This window comes from Lampris incognitus, chromosome 18 (genome assembly GCF_029633865.1).
Source record: "Lampris incognitus isolate fLamInc1 chromosome 18, fLamInc1.hap2, whole genome shotgun sequence".
Lineage (NCBI taxonomy): Eukaryota > Metazoa > Chordata > Actinopteri > Lampriformes > Lampridae > Lampris > Lampris incognitus.
In genome coordinates this window covers 24,906,997-24,926,785 of record NC_079228.1, presented here as the reverse complement: position 1 = coordinate 24,926,785, position 19,789 = coordinate 24,906,997, and the positions used below count along the sequence as shown (strand labels likewise).

Here is a 19,789-nt window from a genome sequence, read left to right as displayed (position 1 = left end):
GCTTTCTAAACGTAGCCTCTGTCCGGCCTTCAAATAGGGTTTAACCTAGTCTTTGTTTTCATTGCTGTCTCACCTTTATCTGCCGTCTGATCATCACCCTCCATTTCTCACGTCACGTTTTCTAAACGCCTCATGATTACTTCTGTCCCCCTTATTCTTCTTCTTCGCCACCTTTTTCTGCACCGCTTCACGCGTTCATTCTCCGAACTAACAGTGCTTTTCTTTTCCTCTCTCTTTGTGGGGTCGTGTTATAAGGACTCTGTTTTTGTCTGCCAGTGATATGAGTTTAGCCTGACTTGGCAGATAGACAGGCGGGTAAACAATACAAGGGGTTTAGCCGAGTGCCATCCGACTGAGTCTCTTTGAAAGAGCCCAGCAGGATGACATCCACCTGACATCCAGCCTTTGACCTCCGTGTGTTACTCACTGGTGCTATGTGGGTGACTGACAGGAAAGCGGTGGGAAAAGACACGCTGTGCGCCGGCGTTTGTTGCGTCAGACCTGAGCTTCCAGCGGAGTTTGTGGTCCAATGGTTCCACCTGCTGGGAGCTGTTGGGACTGCATTAGCAATGACTTGTCTTTCCAAGTTTTGATTTCCGATTCCTTCTAACCAGGAGTCGATTTGTGACGGGATGCCCCATGTTGAGATTAAAAATAAGCCTTTGTTAAACTGCCCCCCCTTTCCATTCCCTTTGGGTCAAATAATGGCGCTATATGATATATCTTAATTCAAGGACCGTGACGACGTATAAATAAATCTGTTAACAATATTTAAATTCTACCCATATTAGAGATTTGCCTTTCACTGGGCTGCAATTGCGCTTCTCTTTTCTCTGCCATGGTTGAGAAGATGCAGGCCTATGGCAACAGTATAAAAGGGGAATGTAGTTTTTTGAGCCACACTGTAAATAACAAATTTTAATAGAAACAAGCAGGTTTTCTATTTTGAGCATGTATTATACAATTACAATTATATCATTAAATGAAGAAAAATACATATTATAATATATCTTTACAGGTAAGATAAAGTAGATAAACAATGGCAGAATTAGAGAAACATTTATTGAAGGCAAATTGAATACAAAATGAAAGCTCAAACTAAGCATTCAGACTGTTTTGTCGGTGCATTTGATTGTTCAGAGTGCAATAAAGAGCTGTTTCCACATAGAGATTACAGGTTAATTACACCTGATTTTTACAGCGTAATTAACAATGCACAATTTTTGCCCCTCGCAATCTTTTCCATTCACCTCTCGCTAAACTATCACCTCTTTGTTGTTCACACCGTGATCCTCTCTATCTGTCATGCCTTGCCCTGACTGTTTCCTTCCCTCACTTGGCTCTCGGTCTCTCTTCTCCTTCTCTTTCCCTACATCTGTCTCACCTTTCTTTCCTAATTCTCCCAGGGAGGTCAAAATGAAAAACAAATTGGGGAAACACAAACAAAAGCCAGCTTCCTCTTAAACTTCCTGTTAATAAATCAATGTCAGCAACACAGCATGTGCAAAAACAAACAAACAAAAAAACGTTGATAAACAACTTAAAAAAAATAACCGTCACCTGTCTTTAAAATTGTGCTTACTAGCTCCACTACTTTGCCACCTAACCCTCCTCATTTGTTTTTTTTCCCCCTCAAACTCCCTCCTTTCTTCCTCAAACCTTGTTCTCCTGTCTTACTCCCTCCAGCTAAGCCCAAGGGTCTCAGCGATGAAGGCGAAAATATGCGTGTCTTCCAGGATGGTCTTGGCAGTGGGTTTGCCGGCGCCATGCCCGCTGCGAGTATCCACCCTGACCATGAGTGGCTGGCGCTGCGTGGGACTGCTGCCTGCCCCATGCTGCAGGGTAGCGCAGTACTTGAGAGTGTGGAGGGGAACCACGCGGTCATCGTGATCTGCCGTCAGAAGCAGGATGGCCGGATAGGGAGGGCCAGTGTAGGGGGCGGGGGGCAGGTTATGAAGCGGGGAGTACCTGGCAGGGACCAGAGGTGGTGGTGGGGTTGAAGAAAAAAGGGTAATGAATGGCATTAGTCAACTCTGTCTCTCCATCTCTGCATCTGTAAATTTGTTTGTTGATGCATGCTTCTGTGTTTGTGTGTCAGCAGCCTTACTTAATGAGCCACTGGAACTGCTCTGGATCGTCGGCACAGCCATAGTCAGTGGTCCAAGCATGGCCAATAGTGAACTTGTGAAACTTAAGCATGTCCATCACTCCCACCTCTGCAACAGCACAACTAAACAGGTCTGGACGCTGATTCACACAAGCCGCTGTGTGTTTATGTGTATGTATGAGCATGAGAGAGAGAGAGAGAGAGAGAGAGAGAGAGAGAGAGAGAGAGAGAGAGAGACAGACAGAGACAGACAGAGAGAGAGAGCGGTTGATGGGGTAAGTTACTATAACTCTTTCTTAACTGTCCTTATTTTACTGTTACTAATTCAAGCACACATACAAGAACACACACAAGCCCTCTTCTAAACTGTAGGCAATAATCACATCTAAATGGCCACTTAGACACCAAGGAAGTAGGCATTAGCAGAGTTTGTACAATGCCATATGGCAGCCAGCCTTTGGTAAGTGATATGGCTAACCACTGTTTAATGTGCTGTTAAATACTTAGATTAACTGCAGCTAAACAGCAATCAAATTCTAGATGGATCTGACATTAGCAGTTATGCTGAGGATAAAATGAATGCAAGGCACTAATTCAATTACAGCTGATGTAGCCGAGAGTCCATTTGGAGCACTTGCCTTATATTTCAGAGAGGATGGTGAATTTTTTTTTTTTGTTCATGCTAAAACCATTTCCCGTGTACAGACACACACATATTAGTGTACAAGCAGATGTGTACTCATAGGGTTAATATAAAGCACACTGCAAAGTTTGCCTCAGCACCTGACATGAGCCGGATTATTGTTAATCCGGTTCAAACATTGAGCATACTATTTAATGTCACATGTAATAGCCTTTCGGATATGCCTTGAATATTTGAACACTCTTACTCTCTCTTTTGTTATCTCTCCCACTTTTTCTCTCATTCAAAAATAACGCACGCACACACACACACACATACACACACACACACACAAATCCTGTCCTTACCCACTAGCAGTCCTCCATTTGAAGCTCCGTTGATAGCGATGCGACTGGCTGTGCTGTATTTTTCCTGGATGAGATACTCCGCTGCACACTGAAAGTCATCAAAGCATGTCTGCTTGTTCCCCAAGGTACCCGCTAAGCACACAGGCACACATACAGGAGAGATAAGAGCGATATTTCAACACTGTTGATTCCAAAAATGATCAATCTTTTTGATCGGAGATTTTCAATGTGAGATGGATCCTCCAATCAAGTCCACACCCACAGGGCTCTCTGATGTATTTTCTGTTAAATGGAATGTTAAGTCACCATTTTATGTAACATTTTGATATACATTAAATTACTTGTTCAAATGCATTGCTTTTTCACCGTTTATGGTATTTTTTTAGGTTTTTTCCCAAGTGGCTGCACCTTTGTGCCAGGTGAGTCCGTACTCTCCACCTCCTCTGATGTTTGCCACAGCCAGGATTCCTCCCAGGTGCCTCACAAACAGCAGGTAAGCGACCCTGACCAGGATGAGGAGAGACAGAGGTATAAAAAAAAAAACTGATATCTATATGGTCTGCATGAATTGATAGGATTTACAAACAATAAATAGCAAACTAATTAAGCAATATGGGCATAGGGACCACTACCAATAACAGCAGCTGTTTAAGATAAGCTATTCAAGTGTGAACAGCGATGGTTATAGTACGTTTACTAACTTGTAGTATGGCTGGATTGAGGCCTCAAAGCCTCCATATCCATAAAGGAAGACCGGATGTGTCCCATCCTTCTTTAGGCCCCTGGCATGAACCAGGAACATAGGGATCTTAGTTCCATCTTTACTGGGATAAAACACCTGAAAGGGTCAAGAGAGCAGTTTTTATTATTGTCCTTTTTCCAAACAACTCTTTCTCTAGGCACAGCTGGACCGGTACTGCTTTAGTTGAATCTAAGTTGTGTTTTCTATGTTGCCCACTCTCTTTACCATGATGTGTGAAGCAGAGTAAAGAAGGAAGATGAAATAAATGTGCATGATTTGAATAACTAAAAGTCTACAAAAGCACGCATGTCCAAACGATAAATACTAGGTGCTGGACAGACGGCCATACGAAAAACGGAAAAATAGAGCCCACACACTAGATAATGCTCCCATGAACATTTAATAGAGAGGGATAATAAACGAGAGGAAGAAATTTTGGTTTGACCTGGCTGGTCTGATAGTCGTCCTGGTTGATTCCCTTCACCTCAACCTGTCTGAACACACTGGGCTCTGGGGTCTCCGTGCTCAGGTCACAGTGGTAAATGATGCCTACGACAGGTGATGGGAAATGGTCACATAGATCACAGGTCACTGGGTTTTAGCACTGTCACGGTTAACTGCAAAGTTGACTAAGTTACCTGCCTATGAAAGCACAGTGTATGCAGCAGAAAGTATCATTATTATTCTACCTGGCGTTGTGAAGGAAGTGAACTTATAGAAGAAGTCAGAATGTTTCTTCTTGCAGCTCACACCGGCCACAGTGCCAACGTCCAGTGGTAGATCCCTGACCTTCTGGCCTGTGGAGAGCTCATACAGCTGCAGGATATCCTTAACGTCTTTGAGATAGTTGACCAGCAGGTGGCGCTTGTTCACGCAGGACACAAAGCCTAGGTACAGAGGAGGTTGTGGGTTGTAATGGATCAACCTATTGAACTCTGTTTCAATTAGGAATATGAACTGTCTTCCTTCTCTGGAAACTGTATGACCCTGAAAAGTCTGGGGCCAAATTACAATGGTTGTATATTTCACAAGTCTATCAGTTCCTTTAAGAAAAGGGAATGACTACTGTAAAATAAATTATGGGTAGACTTGCCTTGCCTAAATGGTTTGAGGAAATCTGAGGGAATCCTTACGAGTAGCCATTTAATGACAGTTTTATCATTTTACAACCAATGGCGCTCAGGCGATGACAGTGGCATTAATTAAACAAGGTGTCGTTTCATGGAAACTTTGTTCGCTGCAGTTTTAATAACAGCCCATAGAGGGCAGTGTGCTGCTGACCGTTGTTACTCTTATCAGCCAATGACCTATAAAAACAGCACCGATCCATACCGTCCTGGAAATGAATGAGTTTATGTGTTCGTTAACTTTATTTGAGGTGGAGAAGGTGGTGTTATGTTTCTTAGAGCGCTCCCTGGCTTTCCTTCTTCACGAATGTTGATTTCAGGGTTGTGCAATACAGTTTATCCATCTTTTATTTGCAGAATTAATATTTAGCTGATTATACCCAAAAATAACTCTTTATGATGGAAAATCATACTCAACATTTCAGTATATTGAGACTAACATACGTTTTAAGAAAAGCTCTTTTTTGGGGGGGGAGGGCAAGAGAAAGAGGATTTTTGTTTGTACTGTGGGTTGTTTTTCATTTGACTAGCTTTAGGCCACAGTTAACCTTGGGCTGCCCAATTATGGCCTCAATGATAATCACAATTATTTTGCTTGATAGTGCAATCACAATTATTCAGCAACATTATTCATCCATTTTGGGAACATAATTGTTTCATTGAGCATTTTAAATGAACAGAGAACTGCCTTCACATTTATAATGTATTTCATTAACCTATAAACAAATAAACATTGACAAGGACAAATCTTTAAATCAAATAATACTGTCTTCACACCAGAGCAATCTATACTCAGCAGGAATAATGATCAATTAATTGTGAAAGCGATATTGAAATTGTGATTTAATATATGATTATTTGTGCAGCCCTGGGTTTACCCATCAGCCACTACATAACCAGTAACCAGCACATAAACTTAGTATTGAATGTAAATGTTTTACATTCACAGTGGAATCTGCAATAGTAATCAAAATCAAAATGTGCTTCACATGCCCGTACTTCTGTTTGTTAGTGCAATTGTTTGATAACTGCTTTATAAAGGCCATACCAAGTACATGTGCCTTTTCCCTTTTAATATGGGCTCCTCTGTGATGCACACACTACTTTTCTACACCATAAAGCTGTTGTATCACTGTCAAACTAACTCCAATATAGATGATTATTTTCACTTTAATTATGAATATGGCACTGATGCAGCAGCCTTCAGAAGTACTGAGGTAGCCGAAGCCCCAAAATTCAACACCTTACTGGGTATACCTAAATGAAAAAGGTTTTTTCAATGTAGTTTAAATAAATATGAGGAAAAAACAGCATTGCTAACTAGCTCCCTTGGTAGGATTCCATCGCAAACAATCAAATCAGCAGCTAGCCATGCTGTAAGTATGGGGATTATCGCATGAAATGCATCTTTAACCTATCAGCTTGCTTCACTGATAATACTCAGAGAATAAAAAAAAAAAGTCCTTTGTATTACATCTGTATTGCTGTGTGTGTGTGTGCATGTGCGCATGTGTGTGTACGCACAATTGTTTTCTTTGTAAGAGTGTCAGAGCAATATTTGCATTCTTTGACATAACTAATCGATGAATCATGACAGCAGTCTACAAAAAAACTGCACACTGGTCAAGTTTTAATTTCTTAAGTGTTATCTCTGACGATGGTCAGCAGACCACAGGAAGAACTTCCTTTTTGTTGCGGTTAGATTGTCATCGAAACACCAGTGGAGAAATTCAAAAAAAAAAAAACATTGTGCAAGTTCGATGGCGATAATTTGTGGAAGTACAATTCTATGTCTATGTATGAGTTCCTTACCTCTTATGAAATACTAGCAGACTTGTTTAAATTTCTCACTTAGTCAGATTCATTGATGCAGTTCTGATGTTACCATGTTGATGGAGAGTGATATACGACCAACCACTGACGCAAGTACTGTGCTTGTTTCTCACAGCCAATACTTTTTTTCTTCTTGTTTCTCACAGCCAATACTTTTCTTCTTGCACAGGAAGAAAAGTCAATTTATTGTGTAATTATGGCAACCCCCCTTCCCCCAATCAAAACATCTATTCAGTCTCACCCAGGACGTCCTTGTCATGCTGTGGAATGAGGGTGTTCCAATGCTGCCTGTCTGGTCTCTGCAGGTCTATGTTGATGAGACGGTAGCGTGGTGCATCCAGATTGGTGTGAAAGGTGAACATGCTTCCCTCATTGGTGACATATGAGTACTGTGCATCAAAGTTGTCCACAAGCTTGACCCATGGCAGCAGTCCTGCAGGGAGACACAAATGAACTGATGGAAGCACTGAATCAAGGAATAAAAAATGCTCAAAGGTAGATGTTACATGTAGCACACCTGCTTGTAGCTTACACTTTTATGTAGCTGACATAAGGCTAAGGTTACATAATGGATGCAGGAAAAGGCTATGCTGGATTTTGACAGTGTTGCACCAAGGTCAAAAATAATTTCACGGGCGTCCGGGTAGCGTAGCAGTCTATTCCGTTGCCTACCAACATGAGGATCTCCAATTCGAATGCCCGTGTTACCTCCGGCTTGGTCGGGCGTCCCTACAGACACAATTGGCTGTGTCTGCGGGTGGGAAGTCAGATGTGGGTATGTGTCCTGGTCGCTGCACTAGCACCTCCTCTGGTAGGTTAGGGCGCCTGTTCAGGGGGGAGGGGGAACTGGGTGGAATAGCTTGATTCTCCAACAAGCTACGTCCCCCTGGCGAAACTCCTAACTGTCAGGTGAAAAGAAGTGGCTGGCGACTCCACATGTATCGAAGGCGGCATGTGGTAGGCTGCAGCCCTCCCCAGATTGGCAGAGGGGGTGCAGCAGCGACCGGGACAGCTCGGAAGAGTGGGGTAATTGGTCGGGTACAAATGGGGAGAAAAACAGGGAGAAATCCAAAACGAAAAAAAAATAATTTCACAAAGATGAAAATTGTGGTTGGGGATGTTCGTTTTTACTTTGAATAAGTAAATTCACATCTTCTGCAGCTTGTCATGATTGTAAATCAAAAACTTTCGGACTGATATACTTTTAACTTTTTGGGGTTCAAGTTGAATTGACTTGAATGTAGGATGTATGTACATGGATACATGATTTTTTTCATTTCCTTAAAACCAAAAATCACTGTCGCAGCTGTGGGTGGTCATATGTGTGCAGACCTGTGATGCTACCGGGGAGCTGCTGAAGGTCACAGTACCATAGCTGGTTGACAGGTTCACATCCTTCAGTGATGGACAAAACGGCGTACCTGCCATCATCCGTTACCTGGAGGGAGGGAAGGACAGAGGGAAGAAGAGGGAGTGAGAAGGATATAAAATTGGTCATGGGGAAGATCTCTCTGCACACACAATATCTCAAATATGCATGGACATGAAAGATGGAGATGTACACTATCTATTCAGTTAAGGTTTCTGATGTCCGCTGCTCCCTATTGAGCACTTTGGTTTATGATAGCTAAAAGTGGCTTACTGTCACCGCGCTTTGCCACTTAGGATGCTCAGGGAACTCGGCCACGAGAATGTCCTGTGACTGCTTGGTGCCCATCACATGGTAATAGAGCTTTTGGTTTATGTTGGCGGTGGTCTCTGTGCCTGAAATGAAATAAAGAGTGGTCTTATTCATATATCACACTCCTTGTATGATGTCGTGCTTTAGTAAGACCACGTGTTGTCATTGCCCTTGTTTGGTTAAATGAGTCATATACTTTGTGTATATGGCCTGTTATTGTTCCAACTTGTGTAGCTATTGCGATTTCTTATGTTAATAGGGCTCTAAGCGTAACCAGGGATATAAACACACAAAAGAAACCGATGTTAGGACAGATTTAAATCTAAATTGTAAACAAAACCTGTGTATTTGAAGCTATCTCTGTAACTGATTGATTAAAATCAACCTCTGTTCCTTCATTAGTATTTTACACTTGCGTTTAGGCATGACATGGAACCTTTCAAGAGATATAATCCTAATGCTTCTTTAATCTCTATTTTGGATTTTAACACGTTTGCATGCATAGAGGCTCCTCACCATCGGCCTTCCCATCTTGCAGTGGGTAACAGTTGTAGAAGACTCCCCGGGCATCATGGGTCCAGGCCAGGCAGCTGAACTTGACCCTCTCCAGCACGTCAGGCAACTGGGTGAGGTCATCAGCCTTCATGAAATGCACTGTCTCCCAGTCGGAGCCACTGGTGCTCAGGCTATATGCGAAAAACTCACACTCCTCCGACAGACGTCCCACTGGTTAGGGGAAACAGGTGGGGGTGGAGTGGGGTGTGGCGAGTTTGTAAGATAGTCAGCAATCGAGGGGTAACAGATGACATGATACAATCGGAAATTTACAGCTACTGAAAAGGAAACAAATGATCTATACCAATTGCATACCTCCATCTCTGTTTTTGGCGTCTCTACATGTATTTAATAATGTGTGTGTGTGTGTGTGTGTGTGTGTGTGTGTGTGTGTGTGTGTGTGTGTGTGTGTGTGTGTGTGCGCGCGTGTTGCATTGGAACACACTCTTTAGTGCTATGGAGCCATCCTCAGACAGGGTGTTTGGGTCAAAGAACACAGTGGCGGGTCCATCCAGAGCATCCTGCACATATAACACATTCTGGTTCTGAAGACCTTGGTTGTGAAAGTAGAAATACCTGCAAAAATCATACACAGTAAAATATTTAGGCCTAGAATAAATACTTTTTCTAGCTCCTACTCACCTTGCTGCGGCGGGCAGTTTTCCCAGTGGCATGTGGTACTAAAGTATTGGTGGTATTAGCTCAAATCTGTCAAAAATGGCTATTTTGTGATTACAAAATTAAAGCATGTATTATCACTTAGTGCTTAGGACAAATGTACACAGCAACTCGCCAGAATTGTTGATTACTAATTAATGAAAGTGTAGACCTGCTGTCACTGTCCAGCCATGTAATGTTGCTGGTTGATATCGAGTTGCTTCCAATCCTCGGGTCATTTACGGTCTGAAGCTAGCAGAGGTTTTTGCTAACTTTGAATAATAATAATAATTCTTGTATTTTCGTTTGTACCTGTCCCCTCTCTTGTATGGGCAGCTGTACTTGGGGTAGTCATAGAGCTCAGTGAGCCTCTGGTGGAACCGAGCTTGGACTTGGCACTGCTCCAGAAAAGGCATGGTCAGTTTGTTCTGCTCCTCAACGAAGGCCTGAGACACACACAGAGAGGAGTGAAGTAGAGAAAGAAAGAGGGGAGAGAAAGAGGAGGTGTGAATGGCACAGTGTTTTTTTTAGAAAGATGCTGCTATGAATCCATTTGCTTTTCCTTTGTAACAAGTTGCCTCATGCTAATACTGTTGATGACGTTATGCATATTGGCATTCACCTTTGTCTTCTCACTGTCGGGGTCCTCCAGCCAGGCATAGGGGTCACAGATCTTTGTCCCATGATAATCATCCACCTATATCAGTGCAAAAAACCCCACAGTTTTTATGATACAGACACACGCAATAACCCAACACACATTCCTGTTATCTTTATGCATGCTCAACCCATGCTCAATGACACATTCCTGTCATTAACACAAAAAGATGTTTTGGATTGGTAAACTCGACACAATGGATCCCTTTTCTTTCAAACCATTCCTATATGGATGAAATATTTCAGTACAGATGAACTATTTCAATTATGATTCTCTATAAATATGGCAATGGTTATTTTTATGCTTATAGAAATAACCATGTATATAACAGCTATAGTGTAATCCTGATTGCAGATTAACTGTTGATGGATATACCTCGTTTATAAAATCAGGAATCAGGAACATGTATTTGTCATTTCATAACAAAAAAGCGTTCCAGCCCACAGCAGTGCAACACAAAGACAAAAACACATCCAAACTACAAGAACACATATATCCAAACCACAAAAACACTACAAAACTACAAAAACACATATCTAACATATCCACAAAAAATTTTTTCACTGTCCAAGACTGTCGGAATTGCTGGTCTGCGCTGGCTAGCAGTTAGCTTAGACTGCCCCGCTTCCACGTCCTGTCAGACCGCCCTCAGTGCTTCTTCTTTGGGCACAGCTCCGGGCAAGGCCATGGTCCTGGGGCCCACCGGACGCAGCAGACCAGGCTCCCCCCAGCTGATCCAACACCAGCTCTCCTAGCCAGATACCCTTGACGTACCTCCCCGCACTCCACACGATGACACCAAAAACCAGAGGTGGAAAAACCCAGTCCAGAAAGTAAAAACCCTAACCATGTCTTTACTCCATCCATGTATTAAACCAGCTGATTTGGGAAACTAGTCAGCACAATCTGATGGTTTAGTGCATGGGTGGAGTAAAGACACAGTTAGGGTTTTTACTTTCTGGACCGGGTTTGTCCACCTCTGCCAAAAACACAGTCAGTGCCAGACCACCCTCGGTGGTATCAGAACTGCTGGTCTGCATGGGCTTGCAGTTAGCTTAGCCTGCATCCCGTCAGACTGCCCTTGGTGTTACCTCCTCGGGCACAACTCTGGGCAGGGCCATGGTCCCTGGGACCACAGGAAGCAGCAGACCAAGCTCTCCCAGCTAATCCAGTGCCAGCTCTCCCAGCCGTCAAACGAAGACAACTTAGATGCAGACGTGGACAAAGACACTGCATGGATGGTACTGGGTGAGGCCACTGCAAATGTAAGTTCGCGCCGCCATCTTCCTACACCAGAAGCGGGAGGGAGAGCACTGTAGTGCATAAGTGCTGTTACTTTTACTCTGCTGCATCTGGGGGATTTTATCCCTGCCAAGGGATACCTTCCCCATGCAAGGAGTGTGAGGGCATTTTGTTACACTGTTGTATACAAACGCCATGTGCAAGCAAACTACTTGACATTGGTCAGATTTTCTTTTTGATGGAATTTGATTGATTTCTGGGATAAACACAAGCAGTCTGTTTGCATTTGTTTGCAACTTTACCATTTGAAGCAGAGACCGGATAGAGCAGTAGCAGAATTTATCTGTATTGATCAAGGTCCTGTCTACAATGTTCTCCAGCACACGTTGGAGCATCTGAATCCCAGCTATAAGATATCTCAGAAATTATCTCATGTATACAGAGTTTCTCAAAATCTACACTTGGCATGCACCAATGCCAATACTGGTATTGGATATTGGGCTGAAACCAGGCTAAAATGGAGTATCAGTATCTGAGATTTTATCCAAGACTAAAATCAGAAACAAAAACCATGATGTACATGTTATAACTAAAACCAAAATGGCTTGTCTGGCTGCATTTTAGGCACATGGAATCCTACATTTCTATAATGGTGGGGGGAAAAAAACTGATTCTAAATTATTTTGCTGACTGATCCCAAAATAACTGTCAAGGTCTGCACTGTTTAGCTAAAGTAATGGAATGGATTGGTAATCCATATCAGCCAATACTTAAAAGATTCCGGCTCAGAATCTGTATCAGCAGTGATAAAGTGACATTGGTGCATCCCCAATCCATACTGAAATCCACATCATAACCCAACAACACAGCGAAATGCCATTTCATGCCTGTATGACCTATGGGCCATAGCTGCAAAGTGCAAACACCTTTATGTCTATTAGTCTGTAGTACATAACCAAGTCATAATAGTTGCAGTTTAGGCTGTTGTGGCCTGAATACAGAATACAAAGTTTACACTGTACTATGAAAGCAGTGCTCCTTGTTATAATTTGATTAAAATTCCAATATTGAAGACAAAGTAATATTGCCACTACTTCTGAAGCTGCTTATTGTTACTATTCAGTTGTATTTTGATATCGTATTTAGCTGTCAAATAATGTTATTTAGGCCCTGTGATGGCCTGGCGGCCAGTCCAGGGTGTCTCCCTGCCTGCCGCCCAATGACTGCTGGGATAGGCTCCAGCATCCCCATGACCCTGACTGCAGGATAAGCGGTTTGGATAATGGATGGATGGATGGATAATGTTATTTACCAGAATAGAAATGGAGAGCTATGTACTGCAATTGTTACCGTTCATAGTTTTTTTTAAATTTGTTAAGATGAATTGGGTATCAAGAATCATGGAATTTCATCGGTACTGGTATCGACTGACAACACTATGGAACCATGACATCATTAGCTAGGACAGTGACATATTTGCCATCAAGTTGAGTAGCACCCAGCTGCAATCTGCAGAATGAGGCAGGGCTACTCCCATACCCCCTGACCCTAACCTGGACCTAGCCTCACCCCATGAATGTGTAGCCGCACCCCATACTGCAGGCTGCAGCTGGGTGTGCTTGATTAAGTTAGCCCACATGGTAGTGTCATCCATAATACACATCGCCACACAACCACTTTGTATTGATTTTGGCCCACCTGTTATCAGGCAATGCCTGGTCTTGATTGTCTTGGTCACTGCTCCCACTCAGGTGCTCACGTGTACTTTCAAATGAACAAAGCGTAACGTTCTGATGAGGGCACATGCCGAAACTCATCAGCCAGCCTTATTTGACCGAAAAATAAAAGGTTAAGAGAAGTCATGACCTGGGAGTGTCATTTAAAGCTGAGCCAGTATGGTGGCATCCTTGGATAATGCTCAAAACATGCCAATCAACTAATTTATTCATCCCCACCCACACCACCCACACACACACACATGCACGCACGTACACACGCACAGACAAGTTACAGTGCTTGTTGAAAAGGAAACAGCCTTCCAGAGAATTTCAGGTCATCTGCTATTTCTGTGGAAGACCAGCGGTGGTTCTGGCTCATTTGGCGCACTGAGCGAGATCTCAGTTGGGTGGCCCCCTCAGTGAGCAACAAATTTATGATACAAGATACATGTACAATAAATAATACAAACAAATACCTCTTTCAAAAAAAAAAATCTTTCAAGAATGAAAAAATAATTAGACTTGCAAAAACGAACCTCTAGACACAGCCGCTCCGTGTTGGTTAATATGTATTATGTAAAATAAAGAACAACAAATGATATTACACACAAGTCTATCTTGTATCACACAATACACGGCAAATTGTATGCAAAAAAATTATGGAAAATGTCTGTGAAATGGGGTCAATACGCTTGTTCGACTATGAAAGGCAAAAGTCTGCGTATGTTTCTGCACTCTGTTTTAGCATCTATAAACGCCTTTATTTTCATTTCATGTTGGCTGCCTTGTTTGAGTCAGCGGCAGCACAGTGAAAGAGGGGCACGAAGTCATGATGGTGATAGTTTTGCTTGTGTGTGTGTGTGTGTGTGTGTGTGTGTGTGTGTGTGTGTGTGTGTGTGTGTGTGTGTGTGCGCGCGCGCGCAGCTGGGTACTTGCAGCCATGGACATGAGCAAGTTTCTTTTTAGTGTGTGTGTGTGGGGGCGGGGGGCAATTTCCTAGGGTGGCACATGCTTGCGCCCCCTGGAATTTGCCACCCTATAGGCAGTTGTCTATCCCAGCAGTCGTTGGGCGGCAGGCAGGGAGACATCCTGGACAGGCTGCCAGACTGCTGGGATAGGCTCCAGCATCCCCCGCGACCCTGAGCAGGATAAGCGGTTTGGATAATGGATGGATGGATGGATGGACGAATAGGCAGTTGCCTGTCACCTATACCAGGAACCAGCCACTGAAGAAGATGCTTGTTAACCTTGGGCTTTAACCCGGGGAGGACTCCACTCTTATTCAGTCACATTAAAGGTGCTATATATGAGATTTCAAACATTAACATAGCAGCAAACAACTATTTGCTATGTAAAGAGCTAGTGGAGTGTTAGCGCTCTGAGCAAAGAATGAAGTCACGCTCCCTCTGTGTGTGTTGTAATCTGAGTTTCTCTGTTCTTTGTTTTGGAAGCTGGTCCGGTCGCATGTGCATGTGAGGTAGCTAGCATTAACAGGATAGCTAGGGAGCTAATAATTACATTACATGGATTTAGGTCACTCGGCAGATTGAAGAAATAGCTCCTTACCAAAGTGAATACATAACTAATGTTAATAAAAACCTATACTGTAAAAATCAATATTTGAACTGTGCCGAACCGAACGAAATAGCCATGAAAACAAAGGGGGGGGGGTTGTTTTGGTTTGGTCTGAGTGGCCGGTGCTAAATATCACATATAGCACTTTTAAGAGCTTGAATTCAAGTAAAATTCAAGTTTTTGTTCTTCCCAAAATTATTTGAAAATTATGTATTGTTAATACAAATGTGCAAGACCTAAGATATTTTTCCCCCCAACTTGAATGTGACAATCATGAACTCAATACTCCAATATAGCAAAGCCCCCGTTAACGAGGTGTGTTCTGTATGTTGGTATCGTAAGCAAGCGGCCTCTTGTCAACTGTACCATTGTAACGCACTGTGACCACTTTTTCCTTAATTGATTTATACTTTTGTATGGAGCCCTGGTGTTCATAACATAGTAGCCAACCTGTTGTCAAGTAAGGATGCCATGTTACTTACTAGCTGGGCACTGAGTAAAGATGTTCAGTTAGCAAAATGATGCTGAAACGCTCCCCCCGTTAAATGCTTTTGGTGAATTGTAAACATGGAGATTACACATCCTAGATTCAAATCCATTGAATGGATTTATTCAATTTCACCTGACAATAAGTCAGATGAATATTTTTTACGCACTAGTTACGTCACATATCTTTGAACTGATCGAAGTTGTGCAATTTTCTTAGCCTGTGCCAGCAAGTCAATAAAATGTGCAGCTCTTTTTAAAGTCTGAACTTGGGTCCAGGAGAAGCTATTAAAGAAGAAAAACAAAGATACGAATGTCAAGATTAACCATAACAACCCAGAGGATGAGATGGAGGATTGAGATTTAATGCCGTGTGTTATGACAGAGAGATAGACAGAACAAACTATATAGTTCAGTGTTACATGTTTTAATTTTCCGCTTGTGGCTTAAGAGGGGCAGCTGGAAAAGCTCCTTTTCGCCTATCTTTTCCCGCAAAATATGTTCTCACTCTCTTCCTCTCTCGTTCTCACTCTCTCTTCTCTGTCTCGCAATCTCTCACACTCGATCTCTCACACTCTTCCTCACTTCCTCTCTCTCGCTAGCGCCCCCCCCCCCCCGATTGTGCGCCTGTCCCTTTAAGACAGAACAGCAGAGAGAGAGAAAGCCAACGGAAGAAATACACGAAGCAGATTTTAAAACAAACCTGAGCCTCATCTCTCCGGGCAGCGGGGTACTTAAATGACATTGTAGGTTCTCCGAGTGTTTCCGTATGTCTCTCCCTGAGTCGTCTGTCTACCTGTTGTCTGATTTGTGTGTTATTTTCTGTTTCTCTGGTCGTCTCGGCGCTTTACGCCACGGCTGGATCAATGGGCAGAAGTGAAAGTGAAACATGATGCGCCTGCTGACATGGTTGGCTCTGGCTTACCGGAAAAGACGTCAAGTCAATTTTTATTTGTATACGTCACCGATGTCTGCCGTGAGACGCGGGGTTTTCCGCTTTGTTTTTTTTGTTTTTTTAGTGGGTGCGCACAACAGGTTTGGGAAGGGTTTAACGAGAGTGCTGTGGTGTCAAACAAGTCTTTAATGTGAATTTAGATGTTTTGATGTTGTCCTTGAAACTGCCAAACACGAGACGGTAAAAAAAAGAAAAGAAAAGAAGCTTATTCACAAAAAGAGTTTACACTGCGGTGTCCCTGCAGCCGGGGTGTGCTGGGATGTGGTAGTGTGCATGTCGGCCGGCCTCGCAGCTGTGTGAAACTCGTGTAGTGCTCTCGTTTGTGCCAGCCAACGTCCGGTCGGACGTATCGTTCCCTTCTCCCTTCATGCCCCTTGTGCGGCACATTTCAACATCTTCCTCGCAACACCAGAAATGGTTGCATTTCAACATGGATCACTATGACGGAAGAATTTGGTTGCGTTTTCCTCAGAGCTCTCTTCGTCATTCGGATCCATTCTGTCATAACGTTTAATTCTGAATGGTTCAGTGTTCCACCGACATTGATCTTATTTTCCTGCGAAGTAGCTTAGCTTCCTATAGCCTATAGCAGCGTTTCTCAAACCTCTCCTGGAGGACCACTTGTCCTGCATGTTTTAGATCGCTCCCTGCTCCAACACAGCTGATTCAAATGATCAACTCGTTATGAGCTCCCGAAGCTGCCTAATAACAAAACCGATCATTTAAATCAGTTGTGTTTGGCGCAGGGACAGATCTAAAACACACAGGACAAGTGGTCCTCCAGGAGGGGTTTGAGAAACGCTGGCCTATAGGTAAAGTAGATCGCTTTTTTTCTTCTTCATTTGGCCAAGGACGACAGGCCGTCTGTAAATAGGGCTTCCTCTAAGAACTGCTGAGCATGCGTGTCGATTGTGCGCACAAAGGGTTTTATTTTTTTCTCCCTAATTATACCCGTCCAATTACCCCACTCTTATGAGCCGTCCCGGTCACTGCTCCACCCCCTCTGCCGATTCGGGGAGGGCTGCAGACTACCACATGCCTCTTCCGATACATGTGGAGTCGCCAGCCGCTTCTTTTCACCTGACAGGAAGGAGTTTCACAAAGGGTACGTAGCGCGTGGGAGGATCACACTACCCCCCCCCCCAACAGGCGCCCCGACCGACCCAAAGGAGGCGCTAGTACAGCGACCAGGACACATACCCACATCCGGCTTCCCACCCGCAGACACGGCCAATTGTGTCTGTAGGGACGCCCGACCAAGCCGGAGGTGACACGGGGATTGAACCGGGATCCCTGTGTTGGTAGGCAACGGAATAGACCGCTACAATACCCGGATGCCCCGTGGGCAAAGTTGGCAGGTGGTCCGCCCATTGAGCTTCTCTGGTTTGTGAGAGAGGCGAGGCTCACTGTGAGACTTCAGAAGGGAACGTCTCTTCTCTGCACTGCTGTGATGTGAGACTCGCACACAGCAGACTGTTAGTGTGCCCGTGATAAGATGTGTTTTGGAGCAAAATTCAAACCAAAGAGTCTTGCATGCTGTCTATTGTTGTACAGGAGCTGCAAATAGAGGAGAGTGCATTGCTAGCTGTAATGGGCCCGATTAGTTCATCCAACTCTGAAGTCTATTTCGGTTTTATGATACGGTTGAATAGATTATGCTTGTCTTTATAAATGACCTTTAGAATAACTTCTTGTCTTTATAATTACAACCATAAACTCGACAAATGTCAGGTTGTTTTTTTTTTTGTTTTTTTTTTTCTATGACATTTTGACTGGAGACTTCTCCTTTGCTCACGTCCCCAAACAAACCACCAGCATGTTACTTTTAAGTTCTGGTTCCACATGAGGAATTTGCCAGTAAAAACTTTTTTGGAGGAGCACATTCACCTGAAGTCCCACCCACCAGAGTAACAATGGGTTTCTTCAAAACAGAACAACCCGGTCTGTTTCCTCCGTTACCCCAGTTTGATAAAGGGTTCAGCCAGACCCCACAACTGTGGAACATCATTATGTCATTGTCAATGCTGATACGCCTGTGTGCTCTTGTACTGTATGATGGCTGTAATTTCAGCATGAGCATAGTGTCAACTGGGGCTGCATTTGCTGTTATCACATAAATATGTTGGTATGTGTAACTACATTTATGTCAGTGTCAAAGCAAATATGCCTGTGTTCTGTTGAAATGTATGATACATGTAATGTCAGCATGCAAACTGAGTCAGCTGGGACAACATTGAGATATGGACTTGCTTTTGGCAAGTATGTGCCTGCTTCAAGTGTGGAGCAGTTTCCATTACAACAGTATAGAGAGAGGTGAAGCATATTGTGAGAAGGAACCTTTGTCGGTAAATGTCTGGAAAGCACTGAAATGTGCTGGCATGTGCAAGGTGTGGGCATTCCCTAATGCTTCATATGTCAACAGACGTAGCTCTCAGACATGTCACATGAGATGTTGTAACAAACAGGGGATTTAAAAAAGAAATACACAGTGTTGTTGCCCTGATTCTTTTCCACTTGCACAACTGGTCCTCCCAATTTCTAGCCAAGACATGAAATGCCTAGTTGAGGCAAGTTCACTGATCTAAATGCCCGAAAGTAGCAAAGTGGTGGAGGAATCCCAACATCTCATTGAGAGAACGGACAATTGCTGTCCAACTTTATCAGAGGGTCATATTAAAAAGCCTAACACTGCCAAGGCTGTCTACCAAAAACAAAAACAAACAAACCCATCTATTCTTCCACATGGGACCTATAGCATTCAGTGTGTGTAACAGACCTCTGTACACGCGGCGGTTGTAGTCGATGTCATATTTTCTGCTGCTGTGTGTTAGGGTAGCGAATATCAATTCATGGGATGCTAGGGTTAGGGTTGGCTGAACAAGCTAGTCAGAAATTGATAGTAGAATGAAACTGGACCGGTCAGAGGAAGTGGTGGAAAAGAAGAAAGCAGGTCAGAGCTGATTTCACAGAAACACCTCTGACCTGCTTCACAGCAAGCCTGTCATAACGAGGCATGCAGGTGTTCTGCTCATACAGTCGTAGTGTACCAAGGACAATGCAATGCCTCCGTGCAGAAAAGCTTGGATGTTGAGCTGTGGATGAGTCCTCCCCAATCTTTTTAGACCATACGCGATGGCTTCTATCAGTACACTCACAGTACTGGGTGATACCTCTTGTCATCCTTCCTTTTGTTTTCATGTTCTGTATGTTAATGTGTTTGTGTCGGCAATTTTTCACTGTATCATTATGTCAATGGTGATATGCTTGTGTGTGAATGTCCTATATGATGTGTTTATTGTCAGCCTGTGCATTGTGTCAATTTGGGCAACACATGGGAACTGAACACTGACAGTCAAGATATGGACGTGTTCCATAAGTTTGCCAATGTAGATCTATTTTTATGTATATTTTATGTATGGGACATAGAGGGCATAGGACTCCTTTTGTTATTTATTGATTGCTG

General features: G+C 43.3%; 1 protein-coding gene across 1 annotated transcript; it reads right to left on the bottom strand.

Moving 5' to 3' along the window:
* Positions 1 to 932: 932 nt before the first annotated feature.
* LOC130128709 (prolyl endopeptidase-like) lies at positions 933 to 16,234 on the bottom strand. Its single transcript, XM_056298404.1, has 15 exons — positions 16,075 to 16,234; positions 10,315 to 10,389; positions 10,005 to 10,138; positions 9,481 to 9,611; positions 8,997 to 9,206; positions 8,442 to 8,563; positions 8,132 to 8,237; positions 7,041 to 7,232; positions 4,529 to 4,726; positions 4,285 to 4,388; positions 3,799 to 3,935; positions 3,506 to 3,600; positions 3,098 to 3,229; positions 2,108 to 2,264; positions 933 to 1,968 (listed from the first exon to the last, which is right to left on the bottom strand). The coding sequence occupies exons 1-15, from the start codon at positions 16,114 to 16,116 to the stop codon at positions 1,674 to 1,676; spliced, it is 2,130 nt and encodes a 709-aa protein (XP_056154379.1). The 5' UTR covers positions 16,117 to 16,234; the 3' UTR covers positions 933 to 1,673.
* Positions 16,235 to 19,789: the final 3,555 nt, after the last annotated feature.

Bases quoted from the DNA above. Each gene is read 5' to 3' on its own strand.
- LOC130128709 (XM_056298404.1), bottom strand. From the start codon at position 16,116: ATGTCATTTAAGTACCCCGCTGCCCGGAGAGATGAGGCTCAG. The intron at 8,238-8,441 runs GTAAGCCACTTT...CCCTCCCTCCAG, and splicing joins AGTGGCAAAGCGCGGTGACA to GTAACGGATGATGGCAGGTA. The intron at 3,936-4,284 runs GTCAAACCAAAA...TGACCCTTTCAG, and splicing joins ACGACTATCAGACCAGCCAG to GTGTTTTATCCCAGTAAAGA.